Here is a 19,854-nt window from a genome sequence, read left to right on the forward strand (position 1 = left end):
TGGAGAAAGAGGATTTGTGTTTTCCCATAACCCCAGCTGAGCATTTAGATTAATATACTTTTTTTCAGTGGGAGCCCCAGCCCTCCTCCTGACTCCAGCTGCTGGTTTCCATGCATTCACCTTCCCCCTCCCTGTGCCAGAGCAGCAGTTGAAGTGGTTGGATTGAGTATGCTTGTCTAGGGAACTGATTTGGCTGGAAATAACCGTTGTCTTTCAGCAGGTTATTTTTCATCTGGGCCAGTTCCCTGATGCAGTTCTTCGGAGCCCTGTGCTAGCAGTGCAGAAGGGGCTGTGCCAGAGAGGGACTCCCTAGGGTGGCAGAGGCTGCTTAACCTGGGCTGCTGCCAGATATCTCTCCAAGACCTGCAGCCATGCTAACCACACCTCTGAGGATGTGGCTGCCACTGTTTACGCAGCCCCAGGGAAGTGTTAGGCTGTCCAGGGCAAGGGGGAAGCAGCTGCAGCTCAGAAATATGGAGCTCTATTGAAGTTGACAGGGCTGTGCTGATTTACATTACCTGAGGACCTGATGCACGCTCTCTGTATGTCTCTTTACGTGTTTACACTTTCATCACATACCTCACAACTAGTGATTTTTATAAATATCCTTCTGCCTCTCTGCTGTCTTCCCTCTTGTTACTGGGCATCTCTCCCCCTGCCACATAGCAACTGGAAGGTCAGCGGCTCTTTGGTGCTGGGTAAATGAGCACTGCAGACCCCAGTGAGGGCACTAGGTCCCTCCTGCATTCAGTGAGGAAATTCATGGTTTCTTTTGCTGCTGAAGAAAATGTCGCAGTCAAGCTGGGTGGGAATCAGGCTCTTGAGTAGCTGAGGCCAGCTTACCTCAGTGCCATGACTGCACTGACTCCATGAGTCCAAGGCAAGATGCTGCAAGGGAGTCTGTGCCATGTAGCCGCAGGGAAGGCACAATTTCAGAGGGGGCTGAAACTGTTTCAGAGTGAACAGGTCTTCCCGTGATTTCTTCTTGGTGTAAGAAAAGAAGCAAGGCAGGCTGGCAGAGAGACCAGCGGGAGCCCTGAAGCATCACAGCATCCCACTGCACCCCTGGGCAAAGGATGCCTCACCTTTCCTTCACTTATGCAGCTCTGAGGCATCTCTGTGTGTTTGTGTGATATTGCAGTATTCTGGTGCTTCAGGGCTCCCTGCTGGTTACCAGTGAGAGCCCAAAGCAGTGTTTTATTCCTTTCTATAGTAGTTGGCTTCTGGATTTGTGTGAGGATATTGACTGTCCTTTTGCACTGGAGATTGGACACAAGCAGAGGGACAAGGTGTAGGTGAAGAAAAGCACTGGTGGTTTGCTAGCTTTAATCTCTTAGATTTTTGCTTCAGTTATCCTGTCCCAAGGGTTAAACTGATTCCTGGGTAATCGTGGGAGTAAATTTTTTCCCTCAGGCTGTTTGTGAAGGATTTCCTTTGCCTTCCTCTATTATCCATACCAGAGGTCATCTTAGAGGCCCTTCTGCAGGCCCTCTGGTCTCAGCCTTTGCACTCTCTTGCCATTTCCTAAGGCACAAGTGAAAGCTTTCAATCAGTGGTGACAGGTGACATTAGCTTTGGAGTGCTCTGGCATTCAGTGAGCCATAGTAGCATGTGGGGACAATGTGCCGGGGACCTTTCTGAAATGGGCAAAAGCTGTTCGCAGAGGATGGTGGTGTGACACTGATGGTCCCCTCAGACCACCAGCCCAAAGTCTTAGTGCTGCTCTGGGTACATGAAAGGATTAGTGGATAGAGAAAAACATGTGGGATGAACTTTCTTAGAGGTTTTGCACCAGCATCCTTCATAGGGTTGGGAAGAATGAACCCTGGAATGTGTCCATGGGTGCACAGCAAAAATCAGGATAATCACAATACTCTAAAAACTCAGTTTAAACTAGTATTATAGGCAGTCTAAAATCAGTCTAGAAATCATTTGCCTGAGAAGGTCCCAAACAGTTTGTGGTTTCACATGCGTATTTTCCTGTTTTTTCGAATATTTCAGTTTGTTGTCTGAAAGATAGATAAAGAGGAAACCGTCTGTATGATTGTGAAACTGGGGAAGCAGCAACACTGATTAAACATGAGATGCTGTCAAATGTATCAAGTACATGCACTAGGGGAAAAATCTCTCTTCTTACTCAGTAGTGTTAGTAAGTTAGAACAAGTAAATATAAACAATGAAAAGCACAGTTTAAAAATTGGCCACGTTTCTATAAGACTGTGGCAGCATCAGAGTAAACTAGGATTGTTCTTAAATGCTGGAGAACTTCTTAGCATCGAAATGAAATACCAAAAAATTCTCCCGCAGTTGTGTTGTACCTTTAGTTCTGTGCATGACTTTGAAAAGACTTTCTAGTAAAGCTAATTTTGGGGCTCTTTCTCAATTTTCCATTCAAGGATTTGACCCTGCTTCCCCTTCTCAGGTCATGAAAGATGCCTTCATTTGTTCTCTGATCTCTCGTAGTGACAGCACCACGGGTTTTGTCTTGCGTTGTTTCTTAGTTCTTCAGGGGTCACACAAAACGTATCATTTCCAGCTGGGTTTTTATGATACCTACCTTCCAGTATGTCAGACTGGGATTCCTTTGGGCAACTTTGTTACGGGATAAATTCAAATATAAAATACGATGGTAAAAATAGTTGGCTTGTAAAGAAGTTGTGATTGACAGTGCTTCCCAGGATTAAATTTAACAAGATTTGAAATTATTAATAAAAATGTATTCCAGTGCCATAAAATCTGCATTCTTGAGTGGTAGTTGTTTTTACAGCTGTTGCTTATCTGCCTAGCCTGTTTATAACCAGATTTTGTTTTGCTTTTTTTCCTAATAGCATATCAGTATTCAATCCATTGAACCTTTGTGGATTTCTACATTAGGCAAAAGCGAAATAACAGTCAAAGGAGAAAACTTTACACGTGCATCAGGCATAAAACTGATATTGACTGGGATCACTGGCTGTAAACCAGACGTGTGAGTTAAACTGAAAAATAACACTATTTACTTTTTATGGTGAAAATTATGCCCATTTTGCTCTAACAATACGGTTGGGTGAACAGTTGTAATGTATCTCTCCTCAGCAGAGCAGGGGATGCTCTACATCTCTCCAGTTATACTTGCACTTTAAATTCCCAAAGGATGGAAATGAATTTGGTGTTTGGGTACAATACAAAGGATGGAAGGGTAAGTGGTCAGTTCTCTCAGTAATAGTAGGACAGTGCTGTACCTGTGGTCCTCTGTGCCTTCTAGCAGACTAGAAGAAGTTAGGTCACAGGAAAGCCTCAGCTTTTGTTTGACAGTTCTCTGCTTCAAAAGATTCACCATATATTCTAGGGTTCTGCTTGTAAAAGTGCAGACACCATGCCTTGGAAGGAAATATCTCATGCAACAGCTCCTACTTTTCCAGTGTAACCCCCTAAATAATTAGGCTATCGTATTCTGAATCAGGTGCAGCTGCAATTACTGCCTGTTATTACCAAGGCCATTTTACACAGGTAGCACTTGAAAAAATAGTGTTCCATTTTTACTTCAACCATGAATTTCCAGGGGACCACAGAAAACAAAAGGAGAGAAGGAGGGAAAGACAGGAAGTAGAGAGAAAGAGGAGGGAGAAAGGAGAGAAAGAAAAAGATGAAGATTCTCATTCTTGACTATCTCATGGATCGTGTTGGTAGCACGGAGAAGTACACAGTAAATGGCAAAATCACACATTGCATTACATAGCCTCATCCCAAGTTAAATATCTATACTGACTTCTGTGATTATTGTGTCACATAGAAACTTCATTCAAAAGATGCCCTACTTTGTCTTTTCAACTCCCTGCTCTCTCTGTCTGCCTCCACTTGGCAGCTCAGAGGGAGATTCAGTTCTCTATTCTCCTTGTCATTTGCTGTAGGTAATAGGCTTTGTGTAGTACCACCAATGAATGACATCTGTGTTTCAATGTTTTTCTGTTTTCTTTCTCCTCCAGCATTAAAGTCAGAAATGTGCTAAATGATACACAAATGACATTTGCTCTCCCACCAACACGTAAAGAGGCCAAAAGTATATGTATACAGGCTAATGGGAAAAAATGCTCACCACCAATGACGCTGCATTATGTTTCACTGCCATCATGTTCTAGAATCACACCAAATACCTCCTGGATCAGGTAAATTTTGTCTTTCTCTACTTTTTATGTATTTATTCAAATGTAGTTGCACTGAGCCAATATGAGCCTTCTTCCTTGGCCAGATGCAGCTGATGCAAACTTGGAAGACTGCTATAGCCTGTTGTGGAGGATGAATTTACACCCATGACCTGATTTAACAGATATTTTAACTTGATAACTGCAAGATGGATTCTGTGTTTGCAGGATTTTATAAATATCTTCCTGCCCACCCCAGCTCTCCTTTATAGAAGTCAAAAATAGTCTATTCAGACTAAAGCTAAATCCAAAATATGGGTAGCATGTGTAAATTCTAACTCCGATTAACTTTGATTTCTTGATACTAATATACCCTTCACCTGCAAAATTTCAGTGAAATAAAGTGAAAATAATCACCCCTGCAGTGATATGTGCAGACTTTACGATGATGTTCCCTAAAGCCAAAAGAGCCCTATTCAAGCCTCTACTTGTTCTGTGGGAGACTCACAGATCTGGTGAAAGACTTACAGGGTGGTTTTTAAGATATTTTCAGCACAGCTTTCCACCTGTTCCTCTGCCTACAGTTTTTACCGGCTTGCAGGTTCTTAATCTGATATCTTTGTCATCAAGTGTGGATTTGAGGTAATGAGTTGGGCTGGCAGCTGCAGCAGCTGCGCAGCTAGGATGTGTGCCCTCATCTCCAGGTGAGAGGCAGCTCAGGCAGCTGGAAATTAATAATACCTTAAACCACTCCAACTGTGTTCAGCAGAGATTGTGAGCCAGAGCCCTCAGACACAAGCACCGTTGTGTGTGATGAGACAGATGGTCTGAACACTGCCAAGAATATTTCCTGTGAGGTGCCTGGCACGATCGATTTGTCCTGAAGAAGGCAAGAATTAAGCATAGGCTGGGCTGCGCTGGGGCAGTGAAATACCATGATACTCTTTCATCAAGATTAAATCATGGTCTGGATCTTTGGCTGCATGAATAGAAAACAAGGTGAACAGTCCCTGAAAAGGGGTATACATGTATAGGCAATCAAGTAGTTTGGTTTTGAGGTGGCAAAAATATTTAACATTACATTATGAGGAAAGAGTGGAAGTACAATGTATAGGTCAAATTATCTTGTCCTGCAGTTTGACTTTATCGTCTGCTACCAAAGCAAAATGCTCATGAGTAGTTTATGCATAGCTGAAGCCTTAATGCAGGACTTGTCTGTCTGTGTGGAAACACAGGTATTAACTTGCCTTCCTCCACATCTTTTTTTTTTTTTTTGCAGTGGTGGTCGCAAAATTACTACAACTGGTAGAAATTTTAATGTGGTGGACAGTGTCATTATTTCAGATGACCAGAGATCAAACCTCACAGTAAGTCTAAATCTCCTTTATAATACCAAATAGAAGTATCTTGATGGATTAGGTTTTGTTCCTAAGGTTTTAGGAGATATCAGTAATTTCCAAACACTTGCAGGCACATGTCAGTTACCCTACTGAAATAAATATGACCACCTACAGGATTACAGTTGCACAAATTCTTAGTACAAAATCACGGATACACATAAGCTACTCTCTGCATAATTCCCTGAGCCTTTTTTTTTATGGTCTAGAAAGTTATTCCAAATCTGTCCTTTTTGAGTCACCCCAATCTCCACATGTGGGTCTGTTGGAAGAGGGGGTTCTGTACTTCTCTCTGGCTCTGTGCTGAGAACCCAGATGGTGCCACTGCCTCAGGAAGGGGCAGCAGACTGTAGCTGATGCTGGGATGAAACCTTTTCTCCCAGTATTTAAGGAGGTAGGCATCTTGTTGACCCTTTGCAGTGCAGAGACCATAACACAGCAGCATCACCCAATGGAGTAAATAATAACCTAATGCTACAATGACTGCAGCAACCTCACTCACTCAGGAGTTAAGTTGGAGAGCTTGTCTTACTCTTGTCACCTGCATTGAGGGGAAGAAAGGAGAAATGGCTGTCACAATTCCTGTCTCACTCACTGCAGGAAATAGTTACCTAAGCAGTGTGCAATCAGCCTTAAAGCAGTGTGTGATAAATGTGCTTGAAGGTAGACACAGGCTAAACTCAGAAATTTTGCTGAGTGCTCTTCATGCAGCCCTACCCTGATTGCAGAGAAGAGGTTTAGCAGGTATCTGTGCGAAGTCAGGAAGACATTAAAATGAGTTTTGAGTGCCTCTGTTTGTAATTGTACCTGCTGTTGAGTTACAACTTTGTTACAACTTTGCTATTGCGTTTCTAGGTCTCTAGGTGTCCTGGCAATGCATCTGAATATCATTACTTAACACCAAGCCTGAGCCATGCAACTGAGGGTAAAGTTGTTGATATGATGTTAAAAGTGGATACTACCTTTATACCATGTGTCAAATTACACTATCACCCTGACCCAGTGTTCATTAACTACCAGCTGCACACTGAACTGGATCCTGATCTGGAATTAAAAATATATGTAAGTTTGAAAGTAATAAAGTACAATACCTTATTTTAAATAGTGTTTGGGGATACTTTTTTTTTTCTTTCTGTATTTAGTGATTTTATTTTCTTCATTTTTTTTTCTCTCTAGAAAGAAAATGATAACTTGAATATTTCTAAAACTGAGGTAGAGGTTTATCTGTCTTACATTACTGGTGCACAGACCAAAAAGATATGGTTCAGTGTCCAAAATATTACCAAAAAACCAGACCGTAGCACCATACTGTGCAAATTCAAAAGGGAAGGAACAGACAAGATTGACTTTTCCACAGTGAAAGTTTTTGTAAGTACACTTCCCTTTTGTTACAATTCAACAGTGTTTGAATGTTTATACAAGTGAAGTAAAATGTATCATTAATGCTCTCATCATGAATATTCTCATCATGAATGTTCTTTATCGAGGGCAGAAGTGGATGCATTTTCTTCTCTCTTGATACTTGGCAGTACAGTTTTCTTCCTCATATCTAAGCACTCCTGCCTAGCTTAGGTACCACTGGCAGTACTGCGTTCATTTTCTGTCTGGTTCCTGTGGTAGTGTCAGAGGTAGGTTTTGCAGTCCAAGCTGAGCTCCAGGAGAACAGTAGCTTGTCACACCTCTGCCTGCAGCACAGACATCATCGTAACAGCATCACTGTCTCCAGAACCCCTCATCTTAGATCTGTAAGCAGTCTGCTTCTGCAATATGTTCTTGAGGAAAAGGATTGTGTCCTCCCAGGCACTTTTTCCTACTAAAGTAGACAAGAATCTGTCTTCGGGATCACCACTGAGACAGAAGAGAAGGCATTTCTGGATGAAAAAGGGGGTGAAATTCAATGTGCATTGGGAAAGCTAAAATGCTTTGAGCATGTGGCACAAAGCCAAGCCCAAATATACGAACATTAGCATGGATGTCAGAGCTAAATTGCAGCTTAAGATATTTGCTCCCTGAGTAAGATGAAGATACAAATTTTTTAGAATGTGATCATCACCATTTAAGAGGGAGAAAAATTATGCCAGACTCTTATTGCAGTGTGTGGTGGTATAAAACTGAAATAACTCTATTGACTTCAAGGCATATGGCTCATAGTAAAGATTAGCAAAGCTATTCTTGACTGTTAACTGATCCCCCATCTGTGGATCCTGCCGTCTGAGCCAGTTATGGCATGGAAAAGCCTTTCTGAGTTTGGTGTTGCATTTAAATATTAATGTTGCCTTGCAATATCACATGCTTATCCTGCAGATTTCAAAGGAGTCATTGTCATAGAAAGGTCACTACTTCACTAAGGCAAATCAAATGCAGTAGTTATCGTGTAACATTTCACTTCTAGTACCTTAAAATTTTTTTTTTCCAACATCAAAAAAATGTTTACAGTAGTAACTGTTTTTTAAAGTAGTAAGTATTTTTTAAAATTTTATAAATGAATCACAGAAGTAGGACCACTGAAGAAAGGATAACGTAGGTATAAAAGATAATTTTGGCTCAAGAATAAATGTATCTTGCCTTAGTTTTCTGGAAGAAAGAAGATATTGAGTGTGGGTTCAAAGACAGAATGATCAGTCTGAAGAGAGTTGTCGAGAAGAAAATGCCATTCTTGTGACAGAAGCAAGATTCAGATAGATCAAGGGGCTCAATACAGCAGGAACAGGATCATTCCTATCACAGCACTGAGGAGGAACTGACACATGATATTGTGGGCTAAGTAGAAAAGATTTTAGATAAAACTGTAGTCAGGAGACCCACTGTATGACTGGAGAACAGCAAATATAAAACTAGTATTTTACATAACAAAAAACCCAACCAACCAAACAAAAAAACAAAACAAAACAAAACAAAAAAAACCAAAACCACCAAAAACCTAGGCAAATGCAGGCTTGCTAATTTAATCCCAGCTCTATGTAAAACTTTATAATGTATTTTGAATGAGAGGCTCATGAAAGACCTGGAGGTAAGTGGAAAATGGGATAATTGTCAACTTCTTTTTAATGAAAGCAGATCATGCTAGATATCTTTATTTTGTAACATGAGTGATTTCCTTAGCAACAAAAACGCGGTAGATCACACGTACCTGAAAGTCACTCTGGTGACTTAACATGGTGATTATGAAGACGGTAGGGGTTAGAAAAACCGAATACTGTGTATGGGGAGCTGACTCTGGGCAGTGTTGATGTTCATACAGATATTATTTAATATCACTAGTGCCTTGAACACAAAAATAAGGCATGCACTAATAACATTTGCTGATGACATAAAGCTCAGAGGCATTACCAGTCCAGAGGAGGTTTTATAATGTCATGCGGAAAAATGAATTTAGAAATAGCAATTGGATTAATTCAGGTGTATCTTATTTAGTTTATGATTCATAAGCGAGATAAAAGATGAGGAAAGAAATGGGACCACTGGATAGGAAGGTTATGGTGAAGATTAAAGATAATCCAAATATGAGCAAAAAATTAAATGAGTGCTTTGTCTCATGTTTCAATAAACAAAGATGAGTAACAGAAATTTCTGTTTTAGGTATCCTGCAGTTGAGCACAAGTAGATAAAAGCAGGTGTATTAGTCACAGGATGGTTAATGTATTTAGCCACCAACACATTTCAACCTTGGAAAAGGCAAATGGGATCCTAGAAAGGCTCAGACCAAAATAACTTTTTATAGGAACTGTGAAAACATAGAAACATCAGAGGAAAAATAACATTTGCTGAAGGAAATAGATCTGCTTTGTATTCTGTTCTTTGTAGCCCCAGAAATATAAAGGCTGTATCCTTCCAGCCCTGTGGGGTGTTTTTGCTTGCTTGTGTCTGTATAGCTGCGATGTGACTATCCAGTTGGCAGGCTGCAGCTGCCCTGGCTGCTCACCTCCTGTGACAAGCCAGTGATTGCAATCACCAGATCTCTGCCTTCCCTGCTGTAACCCAAAATAATTTCAACCCAACCCTCCTTTTCAATTATCTCAAGCTCATTTCTATCCCTGGCACTTGGTGGTATCTTTTTATGTGTCAAAGCATATTTTTACATCTAGTCTGTTTATAGTCTTAGCTACCCTTTATTTATGTGCTTTCACAGTCCTCTTTGAGATCCTCCTTTGTGAAATTTCTTCTGCCATAATTATCAGTGGTGAATGCCTCAGTTTGGCATCTGGCAGACTTCAGCACTTTCATGTACTCCTAAGAATTAATGCCTGTCCTGCCTTTGACAAGCCCACTGGCTGTTGGGGGATGTTGTCCATGTATTGTGTGTTGCTTTTTTTTTTTTTTTAAGACCTTCAGGAATGCTATACATCCTATACAAAGAGGTTGAAAGTTCTGCAAAGAAATAGGGAAGAGGGCTGTGGGCCAGTTGTCTTATGAAAAATTTTACTTCCCTTATTCTTAGCATGAGTCTTACACTACTTTTCTGCTCAGCAGAATAACACTGTGAGTGCATATGAATGTTTTTAATTATTAATGTGTGCCTTCTTTGCTTCAAAATGCCAGAATGTTTAACAGCGATTCTGAAGGGCATGAGCCACTTGGCCAGCTGGAGGCCAATTCTTGCCATTCATTTGAGGGCTCTAGTTTGCAGCAAGAGCATGACAAAATGTGGTGCTGCATAAGGACTTCCAGATTTTTATCGTCACTGCTCTGTTGTCCTGCTTAAACATCAAATACAGTAAAAGTTAATTTTATGTTGGTTCACATATGTTTTCCTGAATTGCTGCTGTCTTCCCAATAATCTACCATGGTCCTTATGTGCCTTACATTCTTTTTTGTAAAACACATTAAATGTCATTTTAAGCACTGATATAATAACTGTCCTCTATTAACACAGCCATTACTTTTCTTCAGGTTAAATTGGGAAATTTTGAGCATGAAGTGAAACCAACATCATCGTACATATATTTATATGTTCTTATTTTGCTACCTATTGTAGTGGGTGTCATTATAGGTAAGTACAAAATGCATTTTCATTTTTTGATTTGCTGAAGGTATAATCATGACACAAACACATACATATACATGTCTGGAACTGTCACTAACAGTCTAGTGGTTTTACCGTGTTCCCAATAAGAGTGGGCAAAGTTAACTCTGTTCTGGTGGTGAAGTCCATCTTGTGAGAGTGCAGCACATTACAAGACAATAGTTCTGTCTGTTCTGCTGGGATTATTCACTATCATTTCATCAAGCAGGCCATAGGACTGACATACCTGTGTCACAACTTGGTCCATTCTGGCTGCCAGAGCTGGGCTACCCTCCTGTTCCTAGGGCAGATGTTCCCTAACAAACTGCTTATCCTCAGGCAGTGTTTGTGGTGTTTCTGCTCAGTTTCATTTAGATCATTCGTGAACTTATGGGTCATTACTAAACTGAGGGAGGTAAATAGTTATCCCTTCCTGTTTTTAGTGCTCCCTTTTTTTTGCACATTTTTATTTGATTATATATTTGATAAATTTCCATTTATTTTAATAAGATTAGGTGTTTGTTTTTTTGGTTGGTTAATTTTTTTTTAAAAGTTCATTTTAAAAAGGAACCATATCATGCTTTTATGCTTTCAAAATAAGCTTTAGAGAAGTTAACAATTTAGAAGTGGATTTCCTCTTCAAAACAACTGTTTTTCCTGTTTGATCAGTGCTACCTTAAGTAGGTTCCTATTAGTAGAAGTGTTTGTTAGATTCTGTGTCTCACTGTGCAGGCTCTATATAGCAGAGTGTGTTGTACTTTCAAATAAAGTTGGATTGACAATTCTAAGACCTTGTTAAAAGGAATGATTTTTATTAAACATTGGGGTATAAATCCAGATAACTAGGGCTCATGGGTACTAGCACACTGACAAGAGTAAAACACTAATCCTCCTGGAGAGTGCAAGTGTACATGAATCTTTCTGTTTCTTAAAATAATAATAAAATATGTCTCTTATATGAGGGTTTTCTGTTCTGCGCTTTTTATACTCATAATCTTTTTTTCCTCCTTTTTAGCGGCATTCATAGTTACTAGATACAAATCCAAAGAGTTAACTCGTAAACAGAGTCAGCAACTTGAACTGCTGGAGTATGAGATTCGTAAGGAAATACGCGAGGGTAGGTCTAAAGAGCTTTACAGAGCTTAAGTATAGCATAATTTCTGAACTGAAACTGTCAAGAAGCTCACATTATATAAACATTTTTATTTTGTAGCTGTTAGAGTATTTTTGTGTTGGATCAGAATTCCTCTTTAATATTGTGTGCACTGTAGTAGCAGATAGCACTGAGCTAATAGGATTGCATATAGTATTTCGTTCAACAGGAGTTGGGGTCAAAAATGGATTGCTACTTTCCTGCTCATAAGAGCTTCAGCTATAAAAAGAACCCCTCTTTCCTGAAAACTGTTTTTTAAGGAACATCTACTGGGGACAAGTTATATTTGTGAAGATGATTTTGTGTCAACTAAACTAACTCTCTGGGTGGGGATGGGGTTTTTCAGGATTTGCTGAACTGCAGATGGATGAATTAGATGTGGTGGATAGTTTTGGAACCGTTCCCTTCCTTGACTACAAACACTTTGCTCTTAGAACTTTCTTTCCAGAGGTAATGTTTACAAGTCTTTCAGTTTTCAGGCCTGACTAATATTAAAAAAGCTAGGAAGCTCAGGATCAAATAACTAAAGAAAATACTACACAGTAATTGCTCATTGTTTTCACAAGAAACTTTTCTTAAATCAGAAATTACCAAAGAACACTTAAGGCTATACTTCTCTATATTTAAGCAAGCCTTTATGCTGTAGCTAAAGCAACATTCTTCAATTTTCAAGGGTTGTGTGTGTATCCATTTCTTTTTGTCCAGCCTCACTCAGCTGCTTGCCTTTCAGGCCATTCTAACTAAGCTATAATTTATCCATTGCTCTTTTCGTTTCCATGCTTTCACTTCCCATGCTATAGCTAATTAGAGTAACAGTCAGGCTAGCTAACATCATGACACTTCCTAATTAGACTGATGAAGAAATTCTGCTGGCTTTCTACACCAGGGTGCTGGCAGAAATGGTAAGATGTTGATTCAAAGGGGTGCAGGTCAAATGCTTAGAAATTCCATAAGTACTTGTGTTGTCCACTTTAGACGTAGATATTTTCAGTGTTCATTGGAGCAGTTTGTGCCACTGTGTCAGAGGACCAGATGCCTTCTCCTGAATGTTTTATGTTTCTTACTGGTTTTTTTTCTTTGTGTATGTGGCACATTACAAGCTGATAAGTACCTTTGCCACAACTTTCAGAATTATATCGTGGTGTTTACCAGTGTTTACCAGCATTTACCCAATTGGCAGAAGCTGTGATCTCAACTGGGGATAGTTTTTTGTATAACCGACACCAAAGAGTAGAAACCCTTGGTTAGGCATAACTGGAATGTATGTGAATTATCTACTAGTCTTCGCTTGCTATTCATCACTGCTGCGGCCAAGTCCTGTAGTCTTGTCTGCACACTGCTTCACTTTATTGCTGTTTGTGATCCCAGTGAAAACTCATTGTGATAAAGTTAAACACATGTGATAGTTGTTTGTACAAAACCAAATACCAGATACTAAGGTGGAATAATATTTAGCAATTACGTATGCAAAATCCTGGTGTACTTTGAGTCCGGTTCTCACAGCCAAGGACACTGCAAATATCTCTTCTGGTACTACTGTGATGCCCCCATTCTAATTTGTAAGGAGTCACCAGGTGGTTTGAAGAAGGTAGACTAAGGCAACCTTGCTGTCTGCATCTCTTTCCTTTCTGTTTGTTTTGTTGCCAGGCATATTAACATTAAAATAGCATTTTTATTTTTAAGAATATATCTTTTCCTAGTGATAGTCCCCTGTCAAAACAGTAATAATCTGTAGAAGCTGTCTGAGTGGAAATGCTGTGCTTTATGCAAATAAAAAGTAAAGAAAAAGAGGCACAAAGTCTGCCACTCTGTGGCATTATATAAAGTCAGAATGGGAAGGGCTCCTGTTTTGCCTTGGCAAGTCTTGTGCCACTGCACATTCTGGAAATTATTCCACTTGGATTTTGTCTCAGTTTGAAATACCAATACCACAAAGGGTCACTTGTTACTATTAGCTCTCTACAAACATGCGGTGTCAGGCAAGTTATTTAACGTGTTGTGTACCAATTTTTTCTGCTAAGTACTTATTGTTTACATTGCAAGAGTGTCCAAACATGCCTTGTGCTGTATGAGTGTGGTGGGAAAGCTGTGCTCCACTAAACAAACATTACAGATGAACAGAAAAACCAATGGGGTAGAGATTGCAACTGAGTGTCACAAGGGTTGACAGAAGGGTCAAAGTGCAAAACCACCACTTCCTTCACTAACCTCATGTGTTTGAATGATGTCCATATTGTATGCTTTCTGCCTTCCAGTGTGTTTAATGGGCTTCGTTACATCTAATCTGAGCTATTTAAACATGGAGATCAAAGCTGTTCCCTGAGCATCTTCTGTAGCCAGTACAGAGATGGGCAGCTCAAGAAAGTGATTCGTCCCATTTGCCTGAGACATCTCTCTCAGGATGGGACAAGTTTAAGCTTAAAGAGGGAGTCAGATACATAAAATTAAGGGTGATGGATCCCATCTTCATTTTGAGAGTCTTGCTTTCCACTGCTTCAATTTTCTATATTTAATCTGGCTTGATAGCTTTTATTTTCTTGCTTAATGCTTGTGGATGTTAAATGGATGTTATATCTATTCTTCTAATGTTCTTGCTGTTTAGCCTATCTTTTCCTTTACTTGTTAAATTTGTAGTATTATTTCTGTTTTCCCTAAATTTCACACATTTTTGGGTTTAATGCTACATGCTTGTTCCATGTTCACAAGCATTTTTAACCATTAATGTGGTTCTGGTTTTTTCATTGTGTGTGTGTGTGTTTTATTGGTAATCGGTGTATGGGTTGCTGAAGAAGTTCTGGAAAAATTGGAATAGCCAGTGGAGAAAGAGGAAAAAGAATATGGTAGGGGAGAAGAGAACATAAGGAATGAAGAAAGGGAGGGATGAAAAATCACATATAGGGATGAAAAATTAGATGTGAGATGGCAATGTGCGCTCATAGGCCAGAAAGTCAATTGTACCCTCAGCTGCATCAGAAAGAAGTGTGACCAGTGGTCAAGGGAGGTGATTCTTTCTCTCTGCCCCTGTGAGACCTCACCTAGAGTACTGTCGCCAGTTCTGAGGTCCCCAGCACAAGAAAGACTGGTACCTGTTAGAGTGGGTCCAGAGGAGGGCCATGAAAATGGTCAGAAGATTAGAACACCTCTCCTGTGAAGAAAGTCCGAGTGAGTTGAGGTTGTTCAGGAAGCTCTGGGGAGACCTCATTGCAGCCTTTCAATAAAAAGGAGGCTTACAAGAAAGATGGAAACAGACTTTTAGCAGGGCTTCTAGTGACAGCACAAGGGGCAATGGTTTCAAACTGAAAGAGGATAAATTTAAATTAGACATAAGGAAGACATTTTTTATGATAGATGTGATGAGACACCAGAACTGGTTGCCCAGAACAGTTGTAGATGTCCCATCCCTGGAAGTGTTTAAGACCAGGTTGGATGGGGATTTAAGCAACCTGGTCCAGTGGAAAGTGTCCCTGCCCATGGTAGTGGGGTTGGAACTAGACGAACATTAAGGTCCCTTCTAACCCAAACCATTCTGTGATTCTGTAAGGAAACTAGGGGCACCCAGCATCACAGATAAAGCAGATGACAGTAATTGTTACTAGTGTAAATTTGGTGCTCAAGAGGTATTGACAAGGTGTTTGAGAACTGGGGGCTTCCTTTTGTGTGAAGGCTTCTGCTAGAACTGGATGTGTGGTGGCACCTGTGCCTCTCTGGAGACTGACAGCATGGACCTCCTGGAGAGTTCATTAGTGAGCATTCATAAAGTGCCTTGAAATTAATAGAGGCAGATGAGCTCAAGTGTCACTCTGTTATGGAAACTGTGTATACCAAAGGCTATCATTGCCATCCAAGAAGGATGCAGCCTGCAGCACCCCCTGCACACGAGCACATTTGAGGATGAGGGTAATAAACAGCTCTTCCTGCAGAGCATTAGTTGACTGCTGTGCTAGTGCAGCTCAGCAACATCAAGTAACACATTCAAGAACACTGAAGTCAATACCAGGTCATCTTTGAGAGTTTACTTTTCAGTGAACTTTGGCCACACTTTTGCAGAAGTTACTGTGTAGAGTTTTTATATTGTCTCTGCTTTAGAATCTGGCTTTTCCTTTGTTTTATTTCAAGTAGTATCGGGAACATGCTTGGTGTGTTTAACATACATGTGTTAGAAACTTCTGGTATACTTAAGAATGATAAATATCCCCTTATATTTTAGTCAGGAGGCTTTGCATCCATCTTCAGTGAAGAAATGCCACAGGTAAGTTGTGTAGTGTGATATGCCTTAATTACTAATTTTTTTTTTCAAGAGCAATTGTATCCCTTCTCTCAGTGTTGTCCTAGAACACATGAGCTTGCGTTTTCAGTAAGTTCCCTACCCTCCTTGAGAAGGCTTACATGGATTTATATGTATAAAAAGAATTTGAAATTTAAGATACTGTTACCCAATATATATTATGACTTATTTAAATAAAATAAACAGAATCTAGTAATGAGAAATGGCAGGCAAACTTAACTATTGGCGCTATTGGTACTACTTTGTGTATTTGGCAGTAAATGTATGCTCTATATGTGTGTACTCCGTGTTGTACACAAATGCAAATGCATCTTCGGTAAACTCCTGAGACCTATGAAATAAATGCAAAATTCTCACTGATTTGAATGAGACCAGGATCTTACCCCATATGTTTCTTACCATTTTTCTGAGCATTAAGAATCCATCATAGCAAATCTACAGTTTGCTTATTTTTGTTTAACTATTCCAGAGCAGAGACCAAACGAGCAAGGATGAAAGCTTCAACATGTTGCATGCTTTAATTTGTAACAAGAACTTTCTTGTTACTCTCATTCACACCCTTGAAAAGCAGAAAAATTTCTCTGTGAAAGACAGGTATAGTATGATTATGCTTATCATCTTCAAGACAAAGAATTAGCCAGAAAAAACAACATGAATTATAGCACACAAATGTAATTTCTGCTACTTGCAAAACAGGTTTGCAGTACTCCAGAGCGTTTTTCCTTTTTCTCCATCTGCACACACTGAGGAAGAAAAAACATTACCAGTAGAACAAGCCATTAAAGAGAAAGTGGAATATTCGTACATGTAAACAGAGGCAGAGTAGCAGGAAATATCACTTCAAAACTGTAAACACTTCCTGCAGTTAGATCAACAGTTCTACAGTTTAGAAATGTTCTGTCACTGAAGCAGGTGTTGTTCTGCAGAATTAAATTTAGAGGCACAAATTCTGTGTTTAAAAAATAATCACAAGAGCAGATGGACTTGCATTTTTTATACTTTTGTAGAGAACAGTGGACAATTTCTGTGCCTGAGGAGGGAAAACATAGGATGTGAACTGCACTGAAGTGTGTTTCATTTATTAATTCTGACTGGGAAGAGATACTCTAAAATTACAGCTTTTTATTTATTTTATTTTTTTTTAACAGGTGCTTGTTTGCATCCTTCTTGACTATTGCATTACAAACTAAGCTAGTTTACCTGACCCATATTTTGGAAGTGTTGACAAGGGACTTGATGGAGCAATCAAGCAACGTACAGCCTAAGCTCCTGCTCAGACGAACTGAATCTGTGGTAGAAAAATTGCTGACAAACTGGATGTCTGTTTGCCTTTCTGGATTTCTGCGGGTAGTGTACATCTTTTCACTACATAAGAGATGTGAAGAATTTCTTTAATTGATTTTTTCCATAGGAACTGTTCGAGGGATCAGTTTAAAGCATTTACTCTAACATATGACAGTACTGGTGTGCACTCTTCTATTTTTAGGTGACTTAGCTGGTTGTCATCAGTAGGATGGAGGAAAAGAGTATGACATGGTCATCTCCAAGCAATGATCATGTCATTTATTTGGCCAAGATTTGGGTAATTTTGTAATCTAGCATATCCTTTTCTCATGTCAGACATGATTTCAGCCCAGTGAGATATATTGTGATCAAACTAAAAGACTGACTGACACACTTGTTAAAATGCAGTGGTACCTTTCTATGCAAGTTGTTGGAAAGCTACCATGTGATGGACATTTAAGGAATACCGTCCTTTAGAAAACTAAAATTCTTTCCGAACTTTTCAACCTCCAAACAGCATTGCAAATTTCAACAACTAAATGACTTCAAATAGAAACAAAATAAGCATTTTGTTTCATTTTACTGTTTGTTTATTCAAGTCCACTTGGTAGCACTTTATTCTTGGTTTCAGAGCTTGGTTACGCTTCCTGTCTCTCTTATCAATGTGATGATATTGCACTGGTGGTATCACTCTCATCAGTCCTTGCATTCATACAGCAGTAGAATTGTTTGATGCTCAGCAGCTCACACCTGTTTCCTGAAGCCCCAGGAGAGTGCCAAGGAACTGTCAGAGATACGTTTTCGGTACACCAGTCATCTTTACAGAGCTGTGCTAGTGAGATGCCTTAGCCAGGCTGCAGGAATGGTGTCATGTGGAAACAAAGATACACCCTTCCTTTCTTGGGTGCTTTCCTGAAGACTGGGGTTTAGGCAGGAGAGAAAAGGCCTAGTTTCATTCCCTCTTTTGCTGATACACCAGTGTATGTCCCACCATCTTGGTCCCAGGGAGTTTATTCAGGGACAACAAGGAGAAACACCAATTCAAAAGGAATTTTAGTTGTTAGCTTGTTTTCTCACAGGACTGAAAATGGAAGAAATAGCTAAAGTATGTGTGTGAACACGTGCATGTCTCACCTCCCACCCACTCTTTGGTGGAACTAGGAAGTGTCTGCCAGGTGGAGTAGGAGCAGCTTGTCTGTAGTGTGCTTGTGCACAGCAGGACCTGTGAGCTATCTTGCCACACACTCCAGCTGTCCCTTGCTATTTGCATGAGACTTTTACACTGAAAAGCAAAGGATGGAGGTTAAACAAATAACTAGACAAATCTGCTCAGAGGTATTTTCTTTTCTAATTGCAAGGTAACAAGTTAGTTAGAAGGAAATAAGATCATTTGTTACACTTGATTTTTTTCTAGTTATTCGTGGTCATTTAAGGATTACAAAAATAAACATGTTTCTTGCCTTCTTTTCACATCCTAGGAGACAATTGGTGAACCTTTCTATTTGCTGGTGACAACCCTCAATCAGAGGATAAACAAAGGACCTGTTGATGCAATAACTTGCAAAGCCCTGTACACACTTAACGAAGACTGGCTGCTGTGGCAAGTGTCTGAATTCAAAACAGTGGTATGTTTGCCAGCTTGTGTTCCCTCCAAACAATGTTTTCTCTCTTTCTAGGAAGCTCAATTAAGGTTCTTAGACACTAAGGTGATGGTTAAGTACCCAGATAGTAAAATTATTATTGTTGACAAAGTTACAGAACACAATGGAGTTTAACTAGCTGGTATTTCACCAATATATATTTCACAAATAGCACTCACTCCTCACTTCACAGCATGCATTAATCACCAAAGATTAGGTTTAGTGAAGTCTCAGGGTATTAAAAAATCCTTCTTATTTTAAAGTGTACTACAAAAATATAAACATGCTTAGAATTTAAACTAAATTACACTTTACCAATGAATGAAAGAATGGAATGCAGAGGTTTTATTTTTCTGTTGTGTTTACTTGTGGCTAATCTTCAGGTAGCAATAATTTGCTGTGGGTTTCCATGTTATTAGAACCAATTTAGCTTCAAATTAGCAAGGTTACAGCATGGTGGATTTTATTTACCTGCTTGGTTAAAAACTAGGTATCTAGGAAGTCTAGCTTAGTTTCTGAACTTTACTGTAGATTTTTTTGCCTTTCTCAAAGCAACTAAGAAATACTCTCTATTTTACGGTTACACCCAGACTTCTTTAAAAGCTGGAATTCTCTTGCTGATTGTCATTATGACACTGAGATGAGAAGAGATAGCAAGATTATTGCACTTTGGAGCATGTAAAATTGTGACTTTGGGAGTAGGAGGTCTGAAAAAGGTTTTCAGAATAACCAGAGCACTTTTTTGCTCCAGATTTTCCGAGTGATTTTGGGTCTGAGAACTTTAAAATGTGCGTTTCCAGTCATTTGCATAGCTTCCTTGCTTCGTAACTCCTGGCTTCCTGATGGAGTTACCATACTTAATTAGGAGTATGGGAAGTGCAACTGAAAAGTGGGCTTCAGACATTGGCAACAGAAACTGCCAGGCAGCAACGGCAATGGCACGGACACTGCAAGTGCAGGTGGCTTTGGAGG

At 39.7% G+C, this 19,854-nt stretch overlaps 1 protein-coding gene across 1 annotated transcript in view; it reads left to right on the forward strand.

Moving 5' to 3' along the window:
• PLXNC1 (plexin C1) overlaps positions 1-19,854 on the forward strand; it is a 69,634-nt gene that overhangs the window by 27,785 nt on the left and 21,995 nt on the right. The window contains exons 10-21 of the mRNA XM_032688730.1: positions 2,829-2,968; positions 3,966-4,145; positions 5,401-5,488; positions 6,374-6,580; positions 6,695-6,886; positions 10,409-10,508; positions 11,536-11,637; positions 12,020-12,123; positions 15,881-15,922; positions 16,428-16,552; positions 17,107-17,305; positions 18,721-18,867. Of these exons, the coding sequence (XP_032544621.1) occupies positions 2,829-2,968; positions 3,966-4,145; positions 5,401-5,488; positions 6,374-6,580; positions 6,695-6,886; positions 10,409-10,508; positions 11,536-11,637; positions 12,020-12,123; positions 15,881-15,922; positions 16,428-16,552; positions 17,107-17,305; positions 18,721-18,867 (1,626 nt within the window). The remainder of the gene's footprint in view (positions 1-2,828; positions 2,969-3,965; positions 4,146-5,400; positions 5,489-6,373; positions 6,581-6,694; positions 6,887-10,408; positions 10,509-11,535; positions 11,638-12,019; positions 12,124-15,880; positions 15,923-16,427; positions 16,553-17,106; positions 17,306-18,720; positions 18,868-19,854) is intronic.

Source organism: Chiroxiphia lanceolata, chromosome 5 (assembly GCF_009829145.1).
Source record: "Chiroxiphia lanceolata isolate bChiLan1 chromosome 5, bChiLan1.pri, whole genome shotgun sequence".
Taxonomy (NCBI): Eukaryota; Metazoa; Chordata; class Aves; order Passeriformes; family Pipridae; genus Chiroxiphia; species Chiroxiphia lanceolata.